We start from the raw sequence: 19,277 nt of genomic DNA, 5'->3' as shown, positions 1-19,277 counted from the left end.
TAATAATAATAATAATAATAATAATAATAATAATAGTAATAATAATAATAAACTCTGTAGGATATAATAATAAGAAATATTTTTCCATTCCCACCTCATAGGGGCAGTGTCGAACCAGTCTGAATTTCTGAAAGGACCAAAAAAGGAGTCCACTGCAATGCCAGCTGAAACAACGAGAAACATGCAAAATAACGTACCTTTTATTTATGAAATATAATAAAGAACAAATGTAAAAACATATGTATGTGGCAACACGTCTTGAATATTATTATCGTTTCCATGACAACTTAAAAATTTCCGGCAGTTTCATAGATAGCTATATTCACGGAAGAGAAGAGCAACTGGTGAAAGTGAGTTGGATGGATGAGGAAGGGAAATTTGCGAAATCATAATATTTTTATTTGTTACTTTCAACAGGATATATTGTGTTTTGTTTGAAAGGAATCAAAATGCCATTGTTCGCCCAGAATCCTTTCGACCAGGATGTTGGTAAGTTTATCGGGTGAACGTTACGTGTTCTCAAGCTAACGTTAGCCAAGTTAGACGGCTAACGTTAGCTTTATCGGGGGTGACCCAGTAGTTTGCTGACGAGCAAGCGGTGTTGAAGGGGATTGTTTTCTAGCTAGCTAGCTAGCTATCGTACTTTCTGATTTCGGCCTGTAGCTAACTGTTGTTTTTCCTGGAAATGTCTAATGTCTTGCAATATAAAATGCTGTTCGCTCTAGCCAGCGTGTGATTATATTGAAAACAATAGTGTTTGAGCAGGCTTCTGAATATTTCCAAGCATATTTTACGGATGGTGTATAACTTTATTGATCGAAAGAACAGGCTATATTAGCTAGGTTTACTGACGATGCTAGACCATGACAATTTTGTCAAATTTGTCACAGCAGCTAACTACCTTGCGGTCGAGAATTGTCATCCTATCCTAACTAGCTAGCTAGGTAACGTTAGTTTGCAGCTCGCAGTGCGGATTAGTGACACTTCGTAAGCAAAGGTACAGTTGTAACCTAAGTTACCAAATTAGCTAATATGCTATACTTGCTAGCTAGCTAGGTAGCTTCTTGTAATGTTACTAGGTTTTGGCTATGATACTTCCGTAGCTAGCCAGCTACAAGCTATCACCAGTTTTAGCCAATTCTATAAAGATTCAGTAAATTTGATCATTTTGTGACTAGTTTATATTTAGGCTATTAAGTTACATGAAACTTGGAAAACTAGTTATAATTTAGGTGGCTGTTAAATCTGATATGATCATTCTTATTTAGCTACATGGCTAGCTAGATAAATGTAACTAGCGCGCAGCAAAATATTAGTCAGCTAATGTCTAATGTTCAGTTAACTAGGTGACATTAATTTAAAGGAATTGCGTTTCAGGTTTTCAACCTGGGAATTTACATAAATTGGCACAAACAAACAAACTATGACATCAGATGCCTGTGGGGTTTTGTCAAGTTCTGTCGCCCTCCCAATGTAGTCAGTTTTGCCGGTTTAACGACAGTGCATCAGGCCAAGAAAGCTTTTATACACGTTATACATTTCATATTGACCCTGTCGTGTACATATACATGTGTATGTATGTATGTATATGTATATGTATGCGTATGCGTGTGTGTGCGTGGGTTTGACTTGTGCCTATGCAGACTTTACCTGGTAAAATTGGTTGGGTAATCTTTTACTTTTTTCCTTGGAAGATGCCCTGGAGATTAAGATCTGCGTCACACAAGCTCACATGTAATACACCGCTAACAGTTTACACAGTGCAGCTGCTGGAGGTGAACAACAGATACATTCATTCCTAAGAGTGGCTTCATGCAAATGGTCCATGGAATTAACACATTTTTATTTCCTGTTATGGCCGTGCTGGCTATGGTACTTTTTATGATTTATGTATTTGGTAGGGTGGGAGGACTTGGCCGAAGTATACCGTGTGGCCTAATTATGTTTTGTGTGTCATCTTCCTGAGATTTAGATGATAAAATGGGAGATGGAAAGAAAAGACATGTGGTCTTGAGTCATTAGGGAATTTTTAGTACCTGGGTTATAGTAATTCACAGAGGAGCAGCCTGTATCATGGACATTTGTACAACTTTTTTTTTTTTAAGTCATGTTTTCATTTATTTTGTACACAGTTGGACTCATAACCTAAACCTACATAATTCTCACCCCTCTAATCAGGACTGATTTAAACCTAGGACACCAGGTGGGTCAGACCTGTGGCATTAATCAATCAATTCACTCTCAGCTGTACTACTATCCCTTAGGCCAGATTTGAGTACGCCTGTCCTACATTTTTTTGTGGTCTTTTTTAACTGGATGTAGGCAATGGAGACTCAAATCTGGATCTTGAATCTGAATCCGGTCCTGGTTTTCTTTCCCCCCCCCCAGGCAATTAACTGAACAGTTAGTGCTGCTAATTGGCCAGACTGTATTCACACCTGACTCCCAGGTAAAGGGAGGGTGGAGAACCAGACCAGCAGTTCTTGGACCTTGAGGGCTGTGATTTGAGTAACAGGGGTGTAGGCCTTAAGGATGTCTCACTGGGTCTGACTTACCTTAACCTGGTACAGGCCCGTGAGTGAGTTACTCACAGATATGTGCTAATCAAGCTCTGTCAGTTGTTACTTGATGGAAATGTCAGGCGCTGTTGGGGTAGGGTCTCTGTATCGCTCTCTTTGTGTCCCAAAAATAAACCGAGCTTGTGGACACACTCCAGCTTTGCATGGGTCATATCTGCTCCGTACACTTTCCCAGATAGGACAGCTTAGTGGGCTTTTAGGAGCCTGGCACTGCAGTTTCCACTGTACAGCTGCATAATTCTGACCTCAGTTTACATGTCCAAGACATCCCAACCAGGTCAAACCCATGACTTTCGCAAAACAGCTGCTGTTGCAATAATAATGAATTAAGAATGTATTTGTTTACAAATCAGGTAATCGCTAGTGTGGTTACTTTAGTTTTATTTTTGCCGGTTGTTTAATACAGGTCGTTCGCTCATTGTACGTCGCTTTGGTTAAACGCGTCTGCCAAATAAAGGTAATGTAATGTTAATTTCACTAAAGGCAAGATTCTTCCGTTCACAGAGAAAGCGACCAATGAAACGAACACGACGGATGACTGGGGTCTTATCATGGACATATGTGACCGTGTGGGGACCACACCCAACGGGTAAGCTCCAGTCCTGCATCCTGTACGTGGAGAAAGAGGGCATTGTTTCCTCAGCTTGAGCTGTGTCATCACTTCCTGCTGTGGCCTTGCTCTAGTGTTGCAGTTGCCTTGTTGCCTCAGCCTGTTGTGTACATCTTGTGGCAACCGTGGGCTTGCCTGACGTAAGTATGCTTTGGGCTTCCCTCTTTTCAGGAGCGGTGCCCCCTCATGCATTGAAAATGCCCGCTGCTGTGATTGAACGAATGAATAGCTTGCTTGGTTTTGATTGGTTGGCCTTGGCGCGTACATTGTCTCAGTTTAGAGCACGGTTGTGCACAGACATGTTATCAGGCGTGACAAGTGGCCAGTAAGCAAGGCTATTACTCCTGAAATCCCTGACGCAGGGAAGTAAGCATGCTGCTTTTCTGAAGCATCAAATTTGTCTGAAAAGGCTCCCTAAAGCTGTTCTCTGATAACCGTTAGAAAGACTGTATGACAGCTTATTATTTAATTTAACACTTTTATCTTTCTTGTGTGTTGCTTTCTGATAAATAGGAGGGAAGATTGGATTTAGAAATCCTTATTTCTCGTATTCCTGGTCTCTGATGGATGTGAGACCTTTCACGGCTCACGTCCTTCTCGTTAGAGTAACCCCATCGGGGGGCGAAATGAAATGTTTGCTAACCCCGTCCGTGTGCCTGGCCATAACTGCTCATCCCTGGGGGGTCTGTTGGAGCGGGGGGCCCACAGTCCTCATTTTCACTCAATGCGTTTTCTGTGCTGCCTTCCACCCCCCTCCCTCCCCTCCCAAACAAGGAACGACACATGAAGTTCAGTGCTTTTTGTGACATTAAATTTCACATAACATGTTCAGTGTGTTCTTTTCCCCTGTGTTGTAATATGAAAATGAAAATAAGTGGGGGAGATTAAAAACTACCAGGGCAAATATCATAAGGGATAATGAAAATGGTTTTCACAGAAAGAGTTTATAGTCTTCTGGATCATTTTTGAGGACAGTCACAATAAATGCTTCCTTTCAGAGCAGGTTAAAATGTATTCTGATTTTTAAAGTGTTTGACAGGGTATCAGATGGGCAAGTCATCATCAAACTAAAACCACTATGAGCTAGAGGGGTCTTTTGAATACGAAGTGTAACAAACCAGTGTGCCAGTAACTGTTGTTTCCCATCTGAGATGTTTAATCAAGATGAGATGTTTAATGAAGGTGTTTGTGTACTTCCATTGCACTTATTGCAGTTATCATAAGTTCCCCCATGTCCTACCAAACTATCTACGTTATAAGGGAAACAGATTTGCTCATCCTGCTAATTTCTCTTTATGTATTTGTTTGGTTGTGATTTATCGCCCTGTTGACTGTGTCTCTCAGTGCTAAGGAATGCCTGAAGTCCATCATGAAGAGGGTCAACCACAAGGTCCCCCACGTCGCCATGCAGGCCCTGACCGTAAGTCCCCGCCGACGGCCACCGAACGGCCCAAACCTGGCCCTGTCGGGATGTGCTGCATTACCATGACGACGAGACCCCGAGGGTGGTGCCAAGCTGCAATGCAGCACTGTTTGTGCCACAAAAGGAGTCATCAGTTTGTTTTATATCGAAGGAAAACCGTCTGGTGAAATTTATTTCCGAATCAGGGTGGTGTTTCACGAAGCAGGATTACTGAGTTAAGCTGGATAACTGCACTGATTCAAAACCCGGAACCCTCCCAAATCTGGAACATGGACTGAAGTAAGAAGAGCCGTTCCGGGTTTTACTCAGCGCAGTCATCCAGCTAACTCAGTAATCCGGCTAACTCAGTAATCCTGCTAACTCAGTAATCCTGCTAACTCAGTAATCCGGCTAACTCAGTAATCCAGCTAACTCAGTAATCCAGCTAACTCAGTAATCCTGCTAACTCAGTAATCCTGCTAACTCAGTAATCCTGCTAACTCAGTAATCCTGCTAACTCAGTAATCCAGCTAACTCAGTAATCCTGCTTCGTGAAACACCACCTCCGGTTTCTTTGGGAATCGCTCCCGTACTCAAACTCGCATTGGTTTGGTTCTGGATCATCATGGTTCGATTCTGCCGCGCGGTCAGCACGTGGTTGTTCGGTTTATTCCCGGTTCGTGTGTGTGACCACAGAGCTCTCCCAGTGCTTGTGGTCACACCGCAGGACTCTGGGTAGGGCAGCAGGATGGGGGGGGGCTCCTCTCAGGCTCAGCATCGTTCCCTGTGCCAGTCGCTCTGCCTGACCCGCTCAAGCTGATTGGTTTACTTTTGGGTCAGCGATTGATTTTATTGTATAGATGCTCTGGTGAGTTGTTTTTTTTGTTTTTTTAACTCATGGCTACGTTGGGACGCCGCTGCGGCCCGTCACGCTGTCTGGGACGCGTGCGCTTCCTTGTGACGCGTCTCCTGAGTCAGCCTCCCATGATGCTCTGAGTCATGCGGCATATTTTTAGACCGTTCGCCAAGTTCTGAGGAAGCGCTCTCCGCCGTCTCACAACCTGTCGGAGGTTCGCGGGAGTCCTGCTCGCTAATGCGCTAAACGCACCTCTCTCTCTCTCTCTCTCTCTCTCTCTCTCCCTCCCTCTGTCTCTCTCTCTATCTCTCTCTCTCCCTCCCTCCCTCTCTCTCTCTCCCCCTCTCTCTCTCTCTTTTCTCCCTCCCTCTTTCCCCTCTCTCTCTCTCCCTCCCTCTCTCCTCTCTCTTCTCTCTCTCTCTCTCTCCTCTCCTCTCTCTCTCCCTCTCTCTCCTCCTCCTCCTCCTCTCGGTGTGCCAGTGCAGGTTGGGCTCTGTTTAATCAGATGGACACGGGCGCGTTCGAAAGGTTAAGCTGTAAATGTGCCTGGACTTTGTACCCTGCGGCTTCGGGAGAAGCAGCCCAGCTCACACAACACGTTCCCACAACGTTACTGGAATGTTCTGTCAATGTTACAACATTACCTCAGCGTTGTAGCAATATACTGAGAACGTTTTGTGTTAGCTGGGCCTTTGACAGGCCATCAGTTACAGTATTTCTTCTTTAATGGCCGCAAATGGAACATCACACAGAAAATCGTAATCTCTGTTTTAACTGTTTTTTTTGCCCCCTCTCTTCTGCCAGTTGCTGGGCGCCTGCGTGTCGAACAGCGGGAGGATATTTCACTTGGAGATCTGCTCGCGGGACTTCGCCAGCGAGGTCCGCGGCGTCCTGGCCAAGGTACGGAAATCCCACAATCCCATTCGCAGAATGTTAGCAGAATGCCTCCGGAACTTTCTGAGGTAAAGCGTGCGCTGACGTACTGTTTAGGAAAGATGGCTGCTCTGTGGGTAACCTGGCTCTTCCTCACCCTGCCCCCCCCAGGCCCACCCGAAGGTCTGTGAGAAGCTCAAGGCCCTGATGGTGGAGTGGGCTGAGGAGTTTCAGAAGGACCCCCAGCTGAGCCTGGTCAGCGCCACCATTAAGTCCCTGAAGGAGGAGGGGGTGAGCTTCCCCACGTCCGGCTCCCAGGTACCTCCCCCGTCCGCCATTTTCTGTGAGCCGCCCTGAGCGTGATACCGTGGTAACCGTCATCCAATCCAGGGCCGCCATGTCCTCTTCCTGGAGATCTACCGTCCTGTAGGCTTTCACTCCAACCCTAACAAAGCGCACCTCATTCAACAGCTAGAGCAGGGCTGCCCAACCCTGTCTCTAGAGATCTACCATCCTGAAGGTTTTCACTCCAATCCTAACAAAGCACACCTCATTCAACAGCTAGAGCAGGGCTGCCCAACCTTGTCTCTAGAGATCTACCATCCTGAAAGTTTTCACTCCAACCCTAACAAATCACACCTCATTCAACAGCTAGAGCAGGGCTGCCCATCCCTGTTCCTGAAGATCTACCATCCTGTAGGCTTTCACTCCAACCCTAATAAAATGTACCTCAACTACTCGAGATCTCGTTAAGCCGCCAATTGGTGGAATCAGGCGTGCCAAATTGGGGTGGAAATGAAAACCTCCAGGTGCCACAAATTCGGGACATCCCAGTCCCATTACGGGGCCCAAGATTGAGCCGGTCTCATGCGTTTTGAGTGTGGAGGTTAACTCACATATTTGGCAATTGTCCAAATTGTGTAACATTGGTTGTAAGCCATTGTTTTTTCTGTAGTGTGTATAATAATAATAATAGTAATACATTTTATTTCTTTAGTGCTTCACAAAAGGCGATGATTGAACAATCAAAGTGCAAAGCGGTGTATTAAAATAAAATTCCCAGGACTGCTGTAATCTGTATAGTGCGTTTTGGTTCGGACAGGTCAGTTCCCGTTGTAATCACAGTTTCCCCAGCTCTCTCCATGCCTGTGTCCTGTGGCCTTTGATTGGCTGAATTAGGAGCTTTGCCCCATTCCTGACAGATTGACAGGGTCGTTTTACTTATTAATTTCTTTTTAAACATTGCCAAGTGTTTCCTAAATCAACACCCTACAAACGGCTGAAAGTAGTCTCTCCTAATATGTTTCTGATATATTTTATGAAGTCTATTTTTAGTCATGGTAAAATTGATTGAATTTCCTGTAATTGAAAATGAAAGTCTGACACGGTTTTGAAAATGACGTACTTGCTGGAGTTAAGTCCACTGTCCTAATTTCTTTGAGGTTGCGGTGGGTGTAGTACCATCATAGGACCTATAGGTGGCACTATAGCCATGGTAACGCACGCAGATATGAATTTAAGATGTTATGGCTGAGGCTGTGATCATATTTCATATTTAGATAATTTCGCATCAGGTGTGGTTAGAGACGCTTAATTTAACACTTGGTTATGGTGAACAAGGTGCAGGCTTCAAGGACCCTTTCAGTAGTCTTATCTTTTTTTTTAATCAGTTGCTCTCAGTCAGGGGAATTCCAGCATATGCATTTTAACTGAGGCCTAACCTGTGGTGCAGTGGCTGGAGCTTTCGCCCCATGTACTGAAGGGACGTTGTCATAAATTATTCCAGTGAACAAGGAATCTAGTTTTTTTTTTGGGGGGGGGGGGGGTTGTCAGGTAGTGCGGATACACCCTTCCTCTTAAAGTAAGTGATGAGCAGAGAAGCTCACAGTTGGAGATCTTACGCAGGTGGGCCTTACTGGTTCTGACTGGGAGGGGTCCAGACGCGTGAGTCGGGTTCTGGTTCAGTAACTCGTTCGTCCTTCTTTGGCAGAATTCCACCAGCACAAAGACCGCAGCTCCAGCCGCAAGCAAACCTTCAGACGACGACGACTTGGCCAAAGGTGAGAGACTGCCTCTGCGTGCAGCTGCATGTTAATAAAATCACGTTTTTGGGCTGTTGAGCAAGGACAATAAAAAAATACATGGCAGAAGAATTCTGTCTATTTACAACACTACTGGGCAAATGGTTGGGCGATACTTTGAATAAGTTCTTAATTAAGTTTTGTCTTCAAACACCTGAAATAATATGAGTGTATGCACCCGTCTGCAAATCCGACACATTTTTTGGGAACTGCTGCAAATGGGTTCCTTCAGTCTGACACATTTTATTTATATGTGAACTGTGTGGTTCGGTGTCCCTGTTCAGAGCGCTTGACTTCTGAGTTATTATTAGACAGCTGTTATTGGAGCAGAGTATGTTAAGATCCGTTGCCATGGAGACAGAACAGGAGTTCCATCTTGCAGTCCCCACCCAGCCAGAGCCTGCAGTCCAGAATGAAGCCCCGCCCTCAGTGTGGTCCCCTCGTCATGTGACCTAATCAGTGTGGTCCCCTTGTCATGTGACCTGATCAGTGTGGTCCCCTTTTCATGTGACCTGACCAGTGTGGGCCCCTCGTCATGTGACCTGAGCAGTGTGGTCCCCTTGTCATGTGACCTGATGAGTGTGGTCCCCTCGTCATGTGACCTGATCAGTGTGGGCCCCTCGTCATGTGACCTGATCAGTGTGGTCCTCTTTTCATGTGACCTGATCAGTGTGGTCTCCTAGTCATGTGACCTGATCAGTGTGGTCCCCTTTTCATGTGACCTGATCAGTGTGGTCCCCTCGTCATGTGACCTGATCAGTGTGGTCCCCTCGTCATGTGACCTGATCATTGTGGTCTTGTCATATGACCTGATGAGTGCGTTCCCCTGGTCATGTGACCTGCTTCTCCCGCAGCCATCGAGCTGTCCCTGCAGGACCAGAAGCAGCAGGCGGAGACGCGCCCCCTGACGGTTCCCACCGACCCGCCCTACAACAGCAACGGCAGCGGCAGCGGTAAGGAGTCGCGCAAGGTGCGCGCGCTCTACGACTTCGAGGCCGCCGAGGACAACGAGCTCACCTTCAAGGCCGGCGAGGTCATCATCGTCCTGGACGACAGGTATGAGCGCCCGTCGCCCCGGCAACCCGCTCGTCACCCCGGGCAACCCGCTCCACTCCTCAGGCTGTTTGCCAAAGCCAGTCTCTTAATCAGTTAAGGTTGTTGAAAATGTGTTCTACCATAATTGTGTGGTTAAACTTATGTTAACTAAATACAGGTTTGGCCGTTTGCTTTCAATAAACTCCATTCATTTCGCACAACTGGTTTCAGGTTTCCACAAATGGGACCCAACTGAATATGGGACATTTGTTTTTTAGGGCAGACTGCTATTTCTGAAATAATGTGGTTTTAAGAGGGTAAATTGTCCTTCAATAGATATAACGAGTATAAATACAAACAATTAGTGTCTAATTAAGAACAACTAGCAGCTCATTACAACACGGAGCTTGTTAGCATTAATAATCCCATGTGACTTCACAGTGACCCTAACTGGTGGAAAGGGGAGAACCACAGAGGGGTGGGGCTGTTCCCGTCCAACTTCGTCACGACCAACCTGAACGCAGACCCTGAGCCAGGTGAGCGAGCCGCCCGGTCTCCGCCCCCTTTTCCCAGCATGCTCCTCTGTGCGCCGGATTGGTGCGCGGAGCTTCTCCAGCAGGACGCAGTAAATGAACGCCCCGCTCTGTTCTGTTCCCCCCCCCCACCCCCACAGCTGCGGTTGTGGAGAAGGCCGCTCCAGCCGAGGAGCCCAGCGTGCAGGCCAAAGCCGAGCCTGAGCCCGTCTGCATAGACGAGGTGCGTATCGCCCGTCTGTCCAGAACCGCACTCCGTCTCACAGACAAGCTTATAAATAACTTACTACTGTTATTTTTTTTTAACCATACTGGTTGTGTATCTGGGCTGTTAAATGAATTATTTTTTACAGTTTAAAACTTGGGGTTTCAGCAAGGGGTCTGCAAAGGTACCGTAAAGGGGTCCTCAAGCACACTCTAAATTCCCCCTAAGGTGGTCCGCCTACACACTCTCCCGTTCCCAACCACGCCCCTCCTCCCCACCTCCCATCAAGATGGTTTAAAAAAAAATTTAAAAAAAGATAGTTGTGTCCATGCCAGTGACTAACAGTGCCATGTTGGTAGATGAAGTGAAGTGAGGTGGGGAGAACAGCGCCTCCCCCAGGCAGCTGTCCTTACTGCGATTCAGACTCCCCTGCGGGGTGGGTGGGTGAGGGGGGGGGGGCGCACGTCTGACCCAGCGTGTTCATTCTGTGCGCCGGTTCCGCTCGTCCGCAGGAGAAGATGGACAGAACGCTGCATCTGCTCCGGAACACGGACCCGGCCGACGCCCAGCCCGACTCGGCAGAACTTTTCCAGTTAGAAGGTGCGGGTCGCCTTCCGGGGGCTCCTGTGCAGTACGGCTCGTTTTTAGGAATGTTGCGCTTGCCCGTGTCACACTGAATGTAACACCGAGTTGCATTTGCTATTATTAAATTAGCCAGTCTTGGCTCCGCCCACAAAAAATGTCAGTTAGCCCAGAGTTACCATTTCATAGTTTTTTTTTCCTTTATAAAGCCCATAATCCAATGCTGCAATGCATTGGTGACTAACTATAAGATAATGTGCAGTATGTACATATGAAAAAGAAGCCCCTCACTCGCTCAAATTTGCTTATGAAAATGTGGCTTTCATTAGCAGATTTGGGTGATATGTATAATTCAGTTATGCTGTTAGCTAAAGTTGTATTAGCAGATTTGGGCGATGTATACAGTAATTCAATAGTGCTGTTGGCTAACTCTGTTTTTCCCTTTTCAGACGCTTGCGAACAGATGAACCCAATGATTGACGAGAAGCTTGAGGAGATTGACAGGTCAGGAAGCTTGAAATCTGCACATGAAGTGCAAGAGAACATTTTCTAAAAGCCTACGCATGGACACAGCAGTAATTAGGGAATTATGGTGTTTTATTGAATGATAAGTGTGTTCTCTGAAGCGAACAAAAACCAGCAGCCGATGTGATTTTTTAGCGAAACGAACACGTGAGCCGGCTGTGGAATTGCGTGTTATGTAAAATGATTACTGTTCTTCTGGTGAAGATTCTCAGAGACGGGGCACAGGGTGTGCTGCTCACGGAGTCCGTGTCTGAGTCTTTGTTATTTTTGTCTGCGCTCCCGAAAGAAGGGAACAGCGTGTGTTTACCGATGCGGACTTGCAGACGCCCTGATCCAGCCCGACTCGTGATGCGTGCCTGCTGCAGTCGGGCCTGTGCCGTCTAAACGGACCCGGTCTCACAACTGGGTCAGCAGCCGCAATTCACCCAGCAGCTGTGTCCTGGGGGTGGGGTGGGGGGGGGGGGGGGTGTGAAGACAGAGCCCTTTTTCCCTCTGAAGCAGAGTGCCCTCAGGACCCCCCCCCAGCTGAACACACTGCCCCCCCCCCCCCTGTTTTATCAGGAAGCACTCCGAGCTCTCGGAGCTGAACGTGAAGGTTCTGGAAGCGCTGGAGCTGTACAACCAGCTGATGAACGAGGCGCCGATGTACTCCGCCTACTCCAAGCTGCAGTCCCAGGGGCACTACCCGAGCACGACCGCGCCCGTCTCCATGCAGGTCAGCCCCCCCTGAACCAGCCCCCAAACCCCCCCTCCACTGCACCCTCCCCTTCCCCAACCGCCCCTCCACTAGACCCTCCCCTTCCCCAAACCCCCCTCCACTGCACCCTCCCCTTCCCCCTCCACTGGACCTTCCCCTAACCCCCCCACCCCCCCACCATGTGGACCCTCCCCTTCCCCAACCCCCCCCTCCACTGGACCCACCCCTTCCCAGCGCCCGTCTCTGCCTCTCCTTCCCAAACTCCCTCTCTCTCCTTCAGACGACAGAGAGGGAGCTCCCATTTGGGGCTGTGGAGTTAGGAATGATGCAGGAACAGTGTGTTTTTCAGCTGTACCTGAGACAGCCCCTATTCCTGTGATTAATGATTCTGTGCTGCCCTCAAACTGCTAAGAGGAGTTAGTGCTGAGACATGAGCCTTTGGTGGTCATGTTTGCACAGTACTGCGTGATGACTCTTTTTTTTTTACCGTTGGGAAGCTTGATGACCTCTGCTTTGCTGACGGAGGTGTGAATCTGAGGCATGGGCGGAGTTAGCTGGGCTAAGTGAGATTCGATGGGGGATTTAAGAACGTGCTTTTTCCTCCTCTCAGGGTTACATGACCCAGCCCCAGGGCGGGGCGTACATGGCGTCAGGGGTACCCCAGGGCCCCCCCGCGCCCACGTACAGCCTGGGGCCCGACCAGGCGGGGCCCCTGTGTTCCATGCCGCCAAACGCCAACACACCCGCCACCAGCCAACCCGCACAGCCCGCCTACATGAGGTATCCATCACCCTAATTACAGTAAACTCAGCACTGACCTGCATGAGGTATCCATCACCCTTATTACAGTAAACTCAGCACTGACCTGCATGAGGTATCCATCACCCTAATTACAGTAAACTCAGCACTGACCTGCATGAGGTATCCATCACCCTTATTACAGTAAACTCAGCACTGACCTGCATGAGGTATCCATCACCCTTATTACAGTAAACTCAGCACTGACCTGCATGAGGTATCCATCACCCTAATTACAGTAAACTCAGCACTGACCTGCATGAGGTATCCATCACCCTAATTACAGTAAACTCAGCACTGACCTGCATGAGGTATCCATCACCCTAATTACAGTAAACTGAGCCCAGACCTGCATGAGGTATCCATCACCCTAATTACAGTAAACTCAGCACTGACCTGCATGAGGTATCCATCACCCTAATTACAGTAAACTCAGCACTGACCTGCATGAGGTATCCATCACCCGTATTACAGTAAACTCAGCACAGACCTGCATGAGGTATCCATCACCCTAATTACAGTAAACTGAGCACTGACCTGCATGAGGTATCCATCACCCTAATTACAGTAAACTCAGCACTGACCTGCATGAGGTATCCATCACCCTAATTACAGTAAACTCAGCACTGACCTGCATGAGGTATCCATCACCCTTATTACAGTAAACTCAGCACTGACCTGCATGAGGTATCCATCACCCTAATTACAGTAAACTCAGCACTGACCTGCATGAGGTATCCATCACCCGTATTACAGTAAACTCAGCACAGACCTGCATGAGGTATCCATCACCCTAATTACAGTAAACTGAGCACTGACCTGCATGAGGTATCCATCACCCTAATTACAGTAAACTCAGCACTGACCTGCATGAGGTATCCATCACCCTTATTACAGTAAACTCAGCACTGACCTGCATGAGGTATCCATCACCCTAATTACAGTAAACTGAGCACTGACCTGCATGAGGTATCCATCACCCTAATTACAGTAAACTGAGCACTGACCTGCATGAGGTATCCATCACCCGTATTACAGTAAACTCAGCACTGACCTGCATGAGGTATCCATCACCCTTATTACAGTAAACTCAGCACTGACCTGCATGAGGTATCCATCACCCTAATTACAGTAAACTCAGCACAGACCTGCATGAGGTATCCATCACCCTAATTACAGTAAACTCAGCACTGACCTGCATGAGGTATCCATCACCCTAATTACAGTAAACTCAGCACTGACCTGCATGAGGTATCCATCACCCTAATTACAGTAAACTCAGCACAGACCTGCATGAGGTATCCATCACCCTTATTACAGTAAACTCAGCACTGACCTGCATGAGGTATCCATCACCCTAATTACAGTAAACTCAGCACAGACCTGCACGAGGTGTCCATCACCCTAATTACAGTAAACTCAGCACTGACCTGCATGAGGTATCCATCACCCTTATTACAGTAAACTCAGCACTGACCTGCATGAGGTATCCATCACCCTTATTACAGTAAACTCAGTACAGACCTGCATGAGGTATCCATCACCCTTATTACAGTAAACTCAGCACTGACCTGCATGAGGTATCCATCACCCTTATTACAGTAAACTCAGCACTGACCTGCATGAGGTATCCATCACCCTTATTACAGTAAACTCAGCACAGACCTGCATGAGGTATCCATCACCCTAATTACAGTAAACTCAGCACTGACCTGCATGAGGTATCCATCACCCTAATTACAGTAAACTCATTACAGACCTGCATGAGGTATCCATCACCCTAATTACAGTAAACTCAGCACTGACCTGCATGAGGTATCCATCACCCTTATTGCAGTAAACTCAGCACTGACCTGCATGAGGTATCCATCACCCTAATTACAGTAAACTCATTACAGACCTGCATGAGGTATCCATCACCCTAATTACAGTAAACTCATTACAGACCTGCATGAGGTATCCATCACCCTAATTACAGTAAACTCAGCACTGACCTGCATGAGGTATCCATCACCCTAATTACAGTAAACTCAGCACTGACCTGCATGAGGTATCCATCATCCTAATTACAGTAAACTCAGCACAGACCTGCATGAGGTATCCATCATTCTTACTACAGAAAACTCAGCCCAGTAAAAGCATAGCTACTGCTTTAGTTTATTTTTGTTAGTGAATGTAAAATTGATATTGTAACTCTTTGTGTCGATCTCATTGTGAATATATCTTCGTAAAGACACGTGTTCCTTTCTGCCAGTAAAGAACTGATCCGTTTTTTTAATTGATTTTTTTTTTTTTTTTTTTTGCCTTTCTGTTTATAATTATTATACGCTATCAGTTTCTGTTCTGTTTCTAACAAAGCAGTCCCTCTATCTGGAGATAATTGCTAGTGTGTAGAGCTGGGGACAGTTCAGTTTTAATGCAGTGAAGTCAGGAAGTGAAATCAGGGTGAACCAAACTGAAACTGAACTGAGCCCAGCCCTGCTAGTGCTCGCCGGGCGCTAGCTGGTCGCTAACTGCTCTCTCTTCCACAGCGGGGTAAACGCAGCGTACATGACCCAGGCCCCCGGCGCCCCCCCTCCTTACCCACAGCAAATGGGCGTGGCTATGGACATGTCAGCCTATCAGAACACTAACCCCGGCATGCCCCCGGCCTCCTATCCAATGGCTGCTCCCGGTCACCCCGGAGGCCAACCACAGGCCGCCTACTACCAACAGCCCCTTCTGTGAACCGCTGCAATAACTGCCTCTGTGCGTATCTCGGAAAACTCTTCATACACAAACAGCTGCGGTTTTTAGGTTGCAAAGGGGGGGAGGGGTGGGGGTGGAGGGGGTTACCCCCCCACCATGGTGTGGATGAAAAGGGTGTGCTGGTTCGGTCAGTTCAAACGCTTCACTAGTGTCCAGTAGCCAGAGGCATTGCCGTCCGTTATCGCAGACGATAGTTCAGGAGCTCCGACGGTGGTGTGCGATAGTTTAGCTTAGCGTCTGAAGCTAACGTTTTAGGAGTTTGTGTGTCTAAGGCTTCAGGAGAGTTTCTACTTGGCTTCAGTTTTGTATCTACATATAGCAGTGAGATGCAGCCGCTGTTTGTGCGTGTGTGTCTGCGTGTGTGTGTGTGTGTGTGTGTGTGTCTCCCCGTGTGTGTGTGTGTGTGCATGTGTGTGGATCGTTCACGCTGTCCATTCTTCAGAATGTTTTTACATACGAGCCTACGTGCTCATTTGCATCTCGAAAACCGTGCTGATTTTTTTAAACGTGGATGGCAGTCACCCTAGGACAGTCGCCATTGTGGGAGGTTGCAGGCTGCAAATGTTTAATCATGAAGGATTTTGAGTGTCAGTTAAAATGGCGGTCATCTTCGGGTACACAGCCAGCAGGATGGGTGAAGTCGCTACGCACGGTACATTCGCCACTCTGTGTTGGGGCAAACGGTGGATTGGGCAAAAGTCATATGCAGATTTCACTCCAATAAAAATCAATGCGATCGGCGATTTTCACCAAAAAATAACGACGTCAAATGAAAGCGTGCGTCAGACCCAGTGGCGGTCCAAGCCAGGGCCGTAGAGCTCCACACTCCTCATCTGCACCATAGCACTTCATCAGCAAAGTAGGTTACGTTCCCCTGAGAACCACAGTACAAAAGGAAATGCCGTTGGATGGGTTCATTTTAACTGTATAGGGCAGGGATGTCCAAACATATCCTACAAGGGTTGGTGTGGGTGCAGGCTATTGTAGCCCAGCACTAAGACACCTGATTCTACTTATCAAGACCTTGATTGAAGACCATGATTAGTTAATTAGTGATTAGGTGCCAAATTAAAGCACTTAGCAGACTTTTACCCCTGGTACAGGCTACTTTTTAGAATCAGGTGCTGCAGTGCTGAGCTATAGCAAAAACCTGCACCCACACCGGCCCTTTTCAGGTAAGATTGGACAACCTGGTATAGGGATGATGCCATTTTTTCAAATAATTGTTGTTGAGGCTTGTTATTAACATGGACACAGTGATAGAAAATTTTGGGTATCGCCCTGATGCGCGGTAAAGGTGATCTGTCGGTGGTATTCTTAAATTCCTTTTTGATACACCTTTAATTTGTGTGCCAAGGCTTCAAGAATATCTTAGGAATGGTTCACCTCATCAACAAGACCATGATCTGCATTCTGTGACGAGACCTTTCTGGATGTGGGGACATTTGTGTTTTGATCTGATTGATTGGGTTGATGGGTTCAGTTCAATTAGGCTGGTATATAGGATTGTGATTTTTTTATTTTTTTATTTTTTTTTATGTTACTACAATTAATGTCTGTCTGCTTTTCATTCATAGGCTCTCTGTGAAAGACATGGACGTTGTTGGCCGTTGGTTCAGATAGCTACAGTAGAGAAGGACTCTTAATATGCAAAAACTAGTTTTTCTCTACGCTGCGTGTGACAAAAAGCTGTAGTTAAGCTTTTAATTTAATATTTGTAAATTGCATCCCTTGTACCCTGATTTGTATTTTATCTTGAATATTATTTTCTTTGTGGGGGGAAAAAAAGAATGTTTGTAATAAGGTCCTTCCTTAATGGTTTTTGAAATTGTAAAAATACATCCTTAATTTTTCCATTTTACTTTTGTGTCTTATCGAAAATACAAGCAAAGCAAACCGTGCGACTGCATAGGCTAAGTGCTGACTAACAGGTAAAATGTATAGTCTTTTTTTAATGTGAAAAGAAAATACTAATCTGATAAACAAACATAGAGCACTATTAGGCTTACAAATGCAATGGTTATAGGTATACTAGCTTTATATTATTTTTGGAATTTTCCTGGGGGAAAACAAACAAACAAACAAAGGACCATGACCGGATTTGATCGATTCTACCATGTTTGTTTGTGGCAGGTTGAGTTATCACGGTATACATGAGAAACTTGTGTAGTCATCGTTTTCTTCATCTTTCACATGAAGTCTGTTGTATATTAGATGTAAGATATCTCTCATTGTTGGTATTGCACCTTAACTTTATAAACATGTATTTGCCACTGGATGCCTTGTTTTCTTTAAAAATGAAAATAAAAAAACAAAAAGAAAAATTAAAGGAAATTGAAATCTGCTGCTGTATATCTAGGTCTATATATATAGAGGGAAGTTTCTATCCAGTACTGGCATATTCTCTTATAATCCATATTTTATAACATCAAGGTTCTCTATATCTTGTGTTGTCATTGTAAAATGTTCCATTTGTAATAACCAGAAAATACTAAAAAAAAAAAAGCCTTTAAGAATAAAAGTTACCCTGTGTTTCAAGGTCTGGTCCAGCTCTGTTTGATGTAAACTGTACTGCAGTTTTGGTGTTTTATACTTCTTCTGATGCCTTGTCTTGACTAACCAGTGGGCTCCTGTCACTAGGTGCCATTTTGATTGCCCTGGTGTCTTTAATGCTGTCTCCCCTGTTTGGAGTTGCCCGGTCCAGCTCTTGGGCCAGCGCTCACCACAGCCCCCATTGTTGTTTTGGGGGGAGCATGTGATGTCAGCCGCCGCTTCTTGACCCTGTGTTGGGCCTGAACACCCATGCGCTTGTAAGAAGACCCTTTCCGTGAAGCTCAGCCGGCGGAGTGGAGGGTGGGGGCGTTGCTGGTGACGCTGTCATCCTGGCGAGCTGAAGCCCGGGAAGATTCTGGAGACGACTGTGTCCCCCCTGTGGGGCCCCTGGCTGGTATCATGACCGCGTTTGTTTAGAAACTCAAGGGCAGGTATATTCTAGCTGCCCTATTTTTTCCCAATCTGGAATACCCAGTTGTATTCCGAAGCCATACTTAATGCTGCAATGTTAACCCTTTGAAGAGTTTTTTTTTTTTTTTTTTTGATATGTTTTTTCAGAATTCTGAAGTCGGTGTTCTAGAACTCCACTGCTTTCGTTCACCAGTAGTGATTGTGACATCAGCATTAGAATGTTCAGTTAAGAATCTAATCTAACCACATATGTGTGACCTCACGCCTTAAAGGGGGACTTTGGGATGGCGCAGGCGAGTCGTGCTCTTCTGGGAAATGTGTGGCGTCGGCTGCCGCTGCTTTTCACGGCTCTTAGTCAGCTGATCCGGCACAGACTGAGGACTGCTCGGGTACAGCTCCTGTGGGCAGAATGTGGGCAGAATGGGCACGTGGGTGACCACAGGGGGTGATGAGATACGGATGTCCTGCTATTTACATGATACATATGTATTTTTGCATTTAACCCTTTAAGGTGTATGATCACAAATAAGTGGTTATAATGTTCCTTAGTGAAATCAGTAGTGTTCTAGAACTGCAACTAAGAATTCTGAAAAATAGAAGCATTCCAAAAAACCTATGCTTCAAAAGGTTAAAGCTGTTAAAAATGGGTTTTTACATTGTTTGAATCTTTTTGACTCGGGTGGATGTTTGGGGGTTAAGCCTGCAGCATATCTAGAGGGGAGAGAAGGGGGGAGAGACAGAGGGACGGAGAGAGAGAAAGAATCAGCTTGATGAATCATCAGTGTTTCA

At 46.3% G+C, this 19,277-nt stretch overlaps 1 protein-coding gene across 3 annotated transcripts; it reads left to right on the top strand.

The window, feature by feature from the left end:
• The first annotated feature begins 239 nt into the window (after window positions 1-239).
• Window positions 240-18,062, top strand: stam2 (signal transducing adaptor molecule (SH3 domain and ITAM motif) 2). 3 transcript variants are annotated; one of them, XM_064329660.1, is made up of 15 exons: window positions 240-350; window positions 442-489; window positions 3,084-3,168; window positions 4,534-4,609; window positions 6,252-6,347; window positions 6,492-6,638; window positions 8,311-8,380; window positions 9,256-9,457; window positions 9,878-9,972; window positions 10,110-10,192; window positions 10,687-10,774; window positions 11,206-11,260; window positions 11,843-11,996; window positions 12,589-12,758; window positions 15,308-18,062. In XM_064329660.1, exons 2-15 carry the CDS (start codon window positions 450-452, stop codon window positions 15,501-15,503), a joined length of 1,557 nt encoding a protein of 518 aa, XP_064185730.1. In that variant the 5' UTR covers window positions 240-350; window positions 442-449; the 3' UTR covers window positions 15,504-18,062. The 3 variants fall into 3 exon arrangements, with proteins under 3 accessions (XP_064185730.1, XP_064185729.1, XP_064185728.1); XM_064329659.1 differs by having other exon boundaries at window positions 305-489; window positions 15,308-15,524; window positions 17,102-18,062; XM_064329658.1 differs by having other exon boundaries at window positions 305-489.
• The last annotated feature ends 1,215 nt before the right edge of the window (window positions 18,063-19,277 follow it).

Source organism: Anguilla rostrata, chromosome 3 (genome assembly GCF_018555375.3).
Source record: "Anguilla rostrata isolate EN2019 chromosome 3, ASM1855537v3, whole genome shotgun sequence".
Lineage (NCBI taxonomy): Eukaryota > Metazoa > Chordata > Actinopteri > Anguilliformes > Anguillidae > Anguilla > Anguilla rostrata.
The sequence above is the reverse complement of the archived record's forward strand: the minus strand, read 5'-3'. Positions and strand labels throughout refer to the sequence as shown.

Coding starts and splice junctions, on each gene's coding strand:
- stam2 (XM_064329660.1), top strand. CDS start 450: ATGCCATTGTTCGCCCAGAATCCTTTCGACCAGGATGTTG. Junction 9,458..9,877: donor ATCATCGTCCTGGACGACAG/GTATGAGCGCCC, acceptor GTGACTTCACAG/TGACCCTAACTGGTGGAAAG. Junction 9,973..10,109: donor GAACGCAGACCCTGAGCCAG/GTGAGCGAGCCG, acceptor CCACCCCCACAG/CTGCGGTTGTGGAGAAGGCC.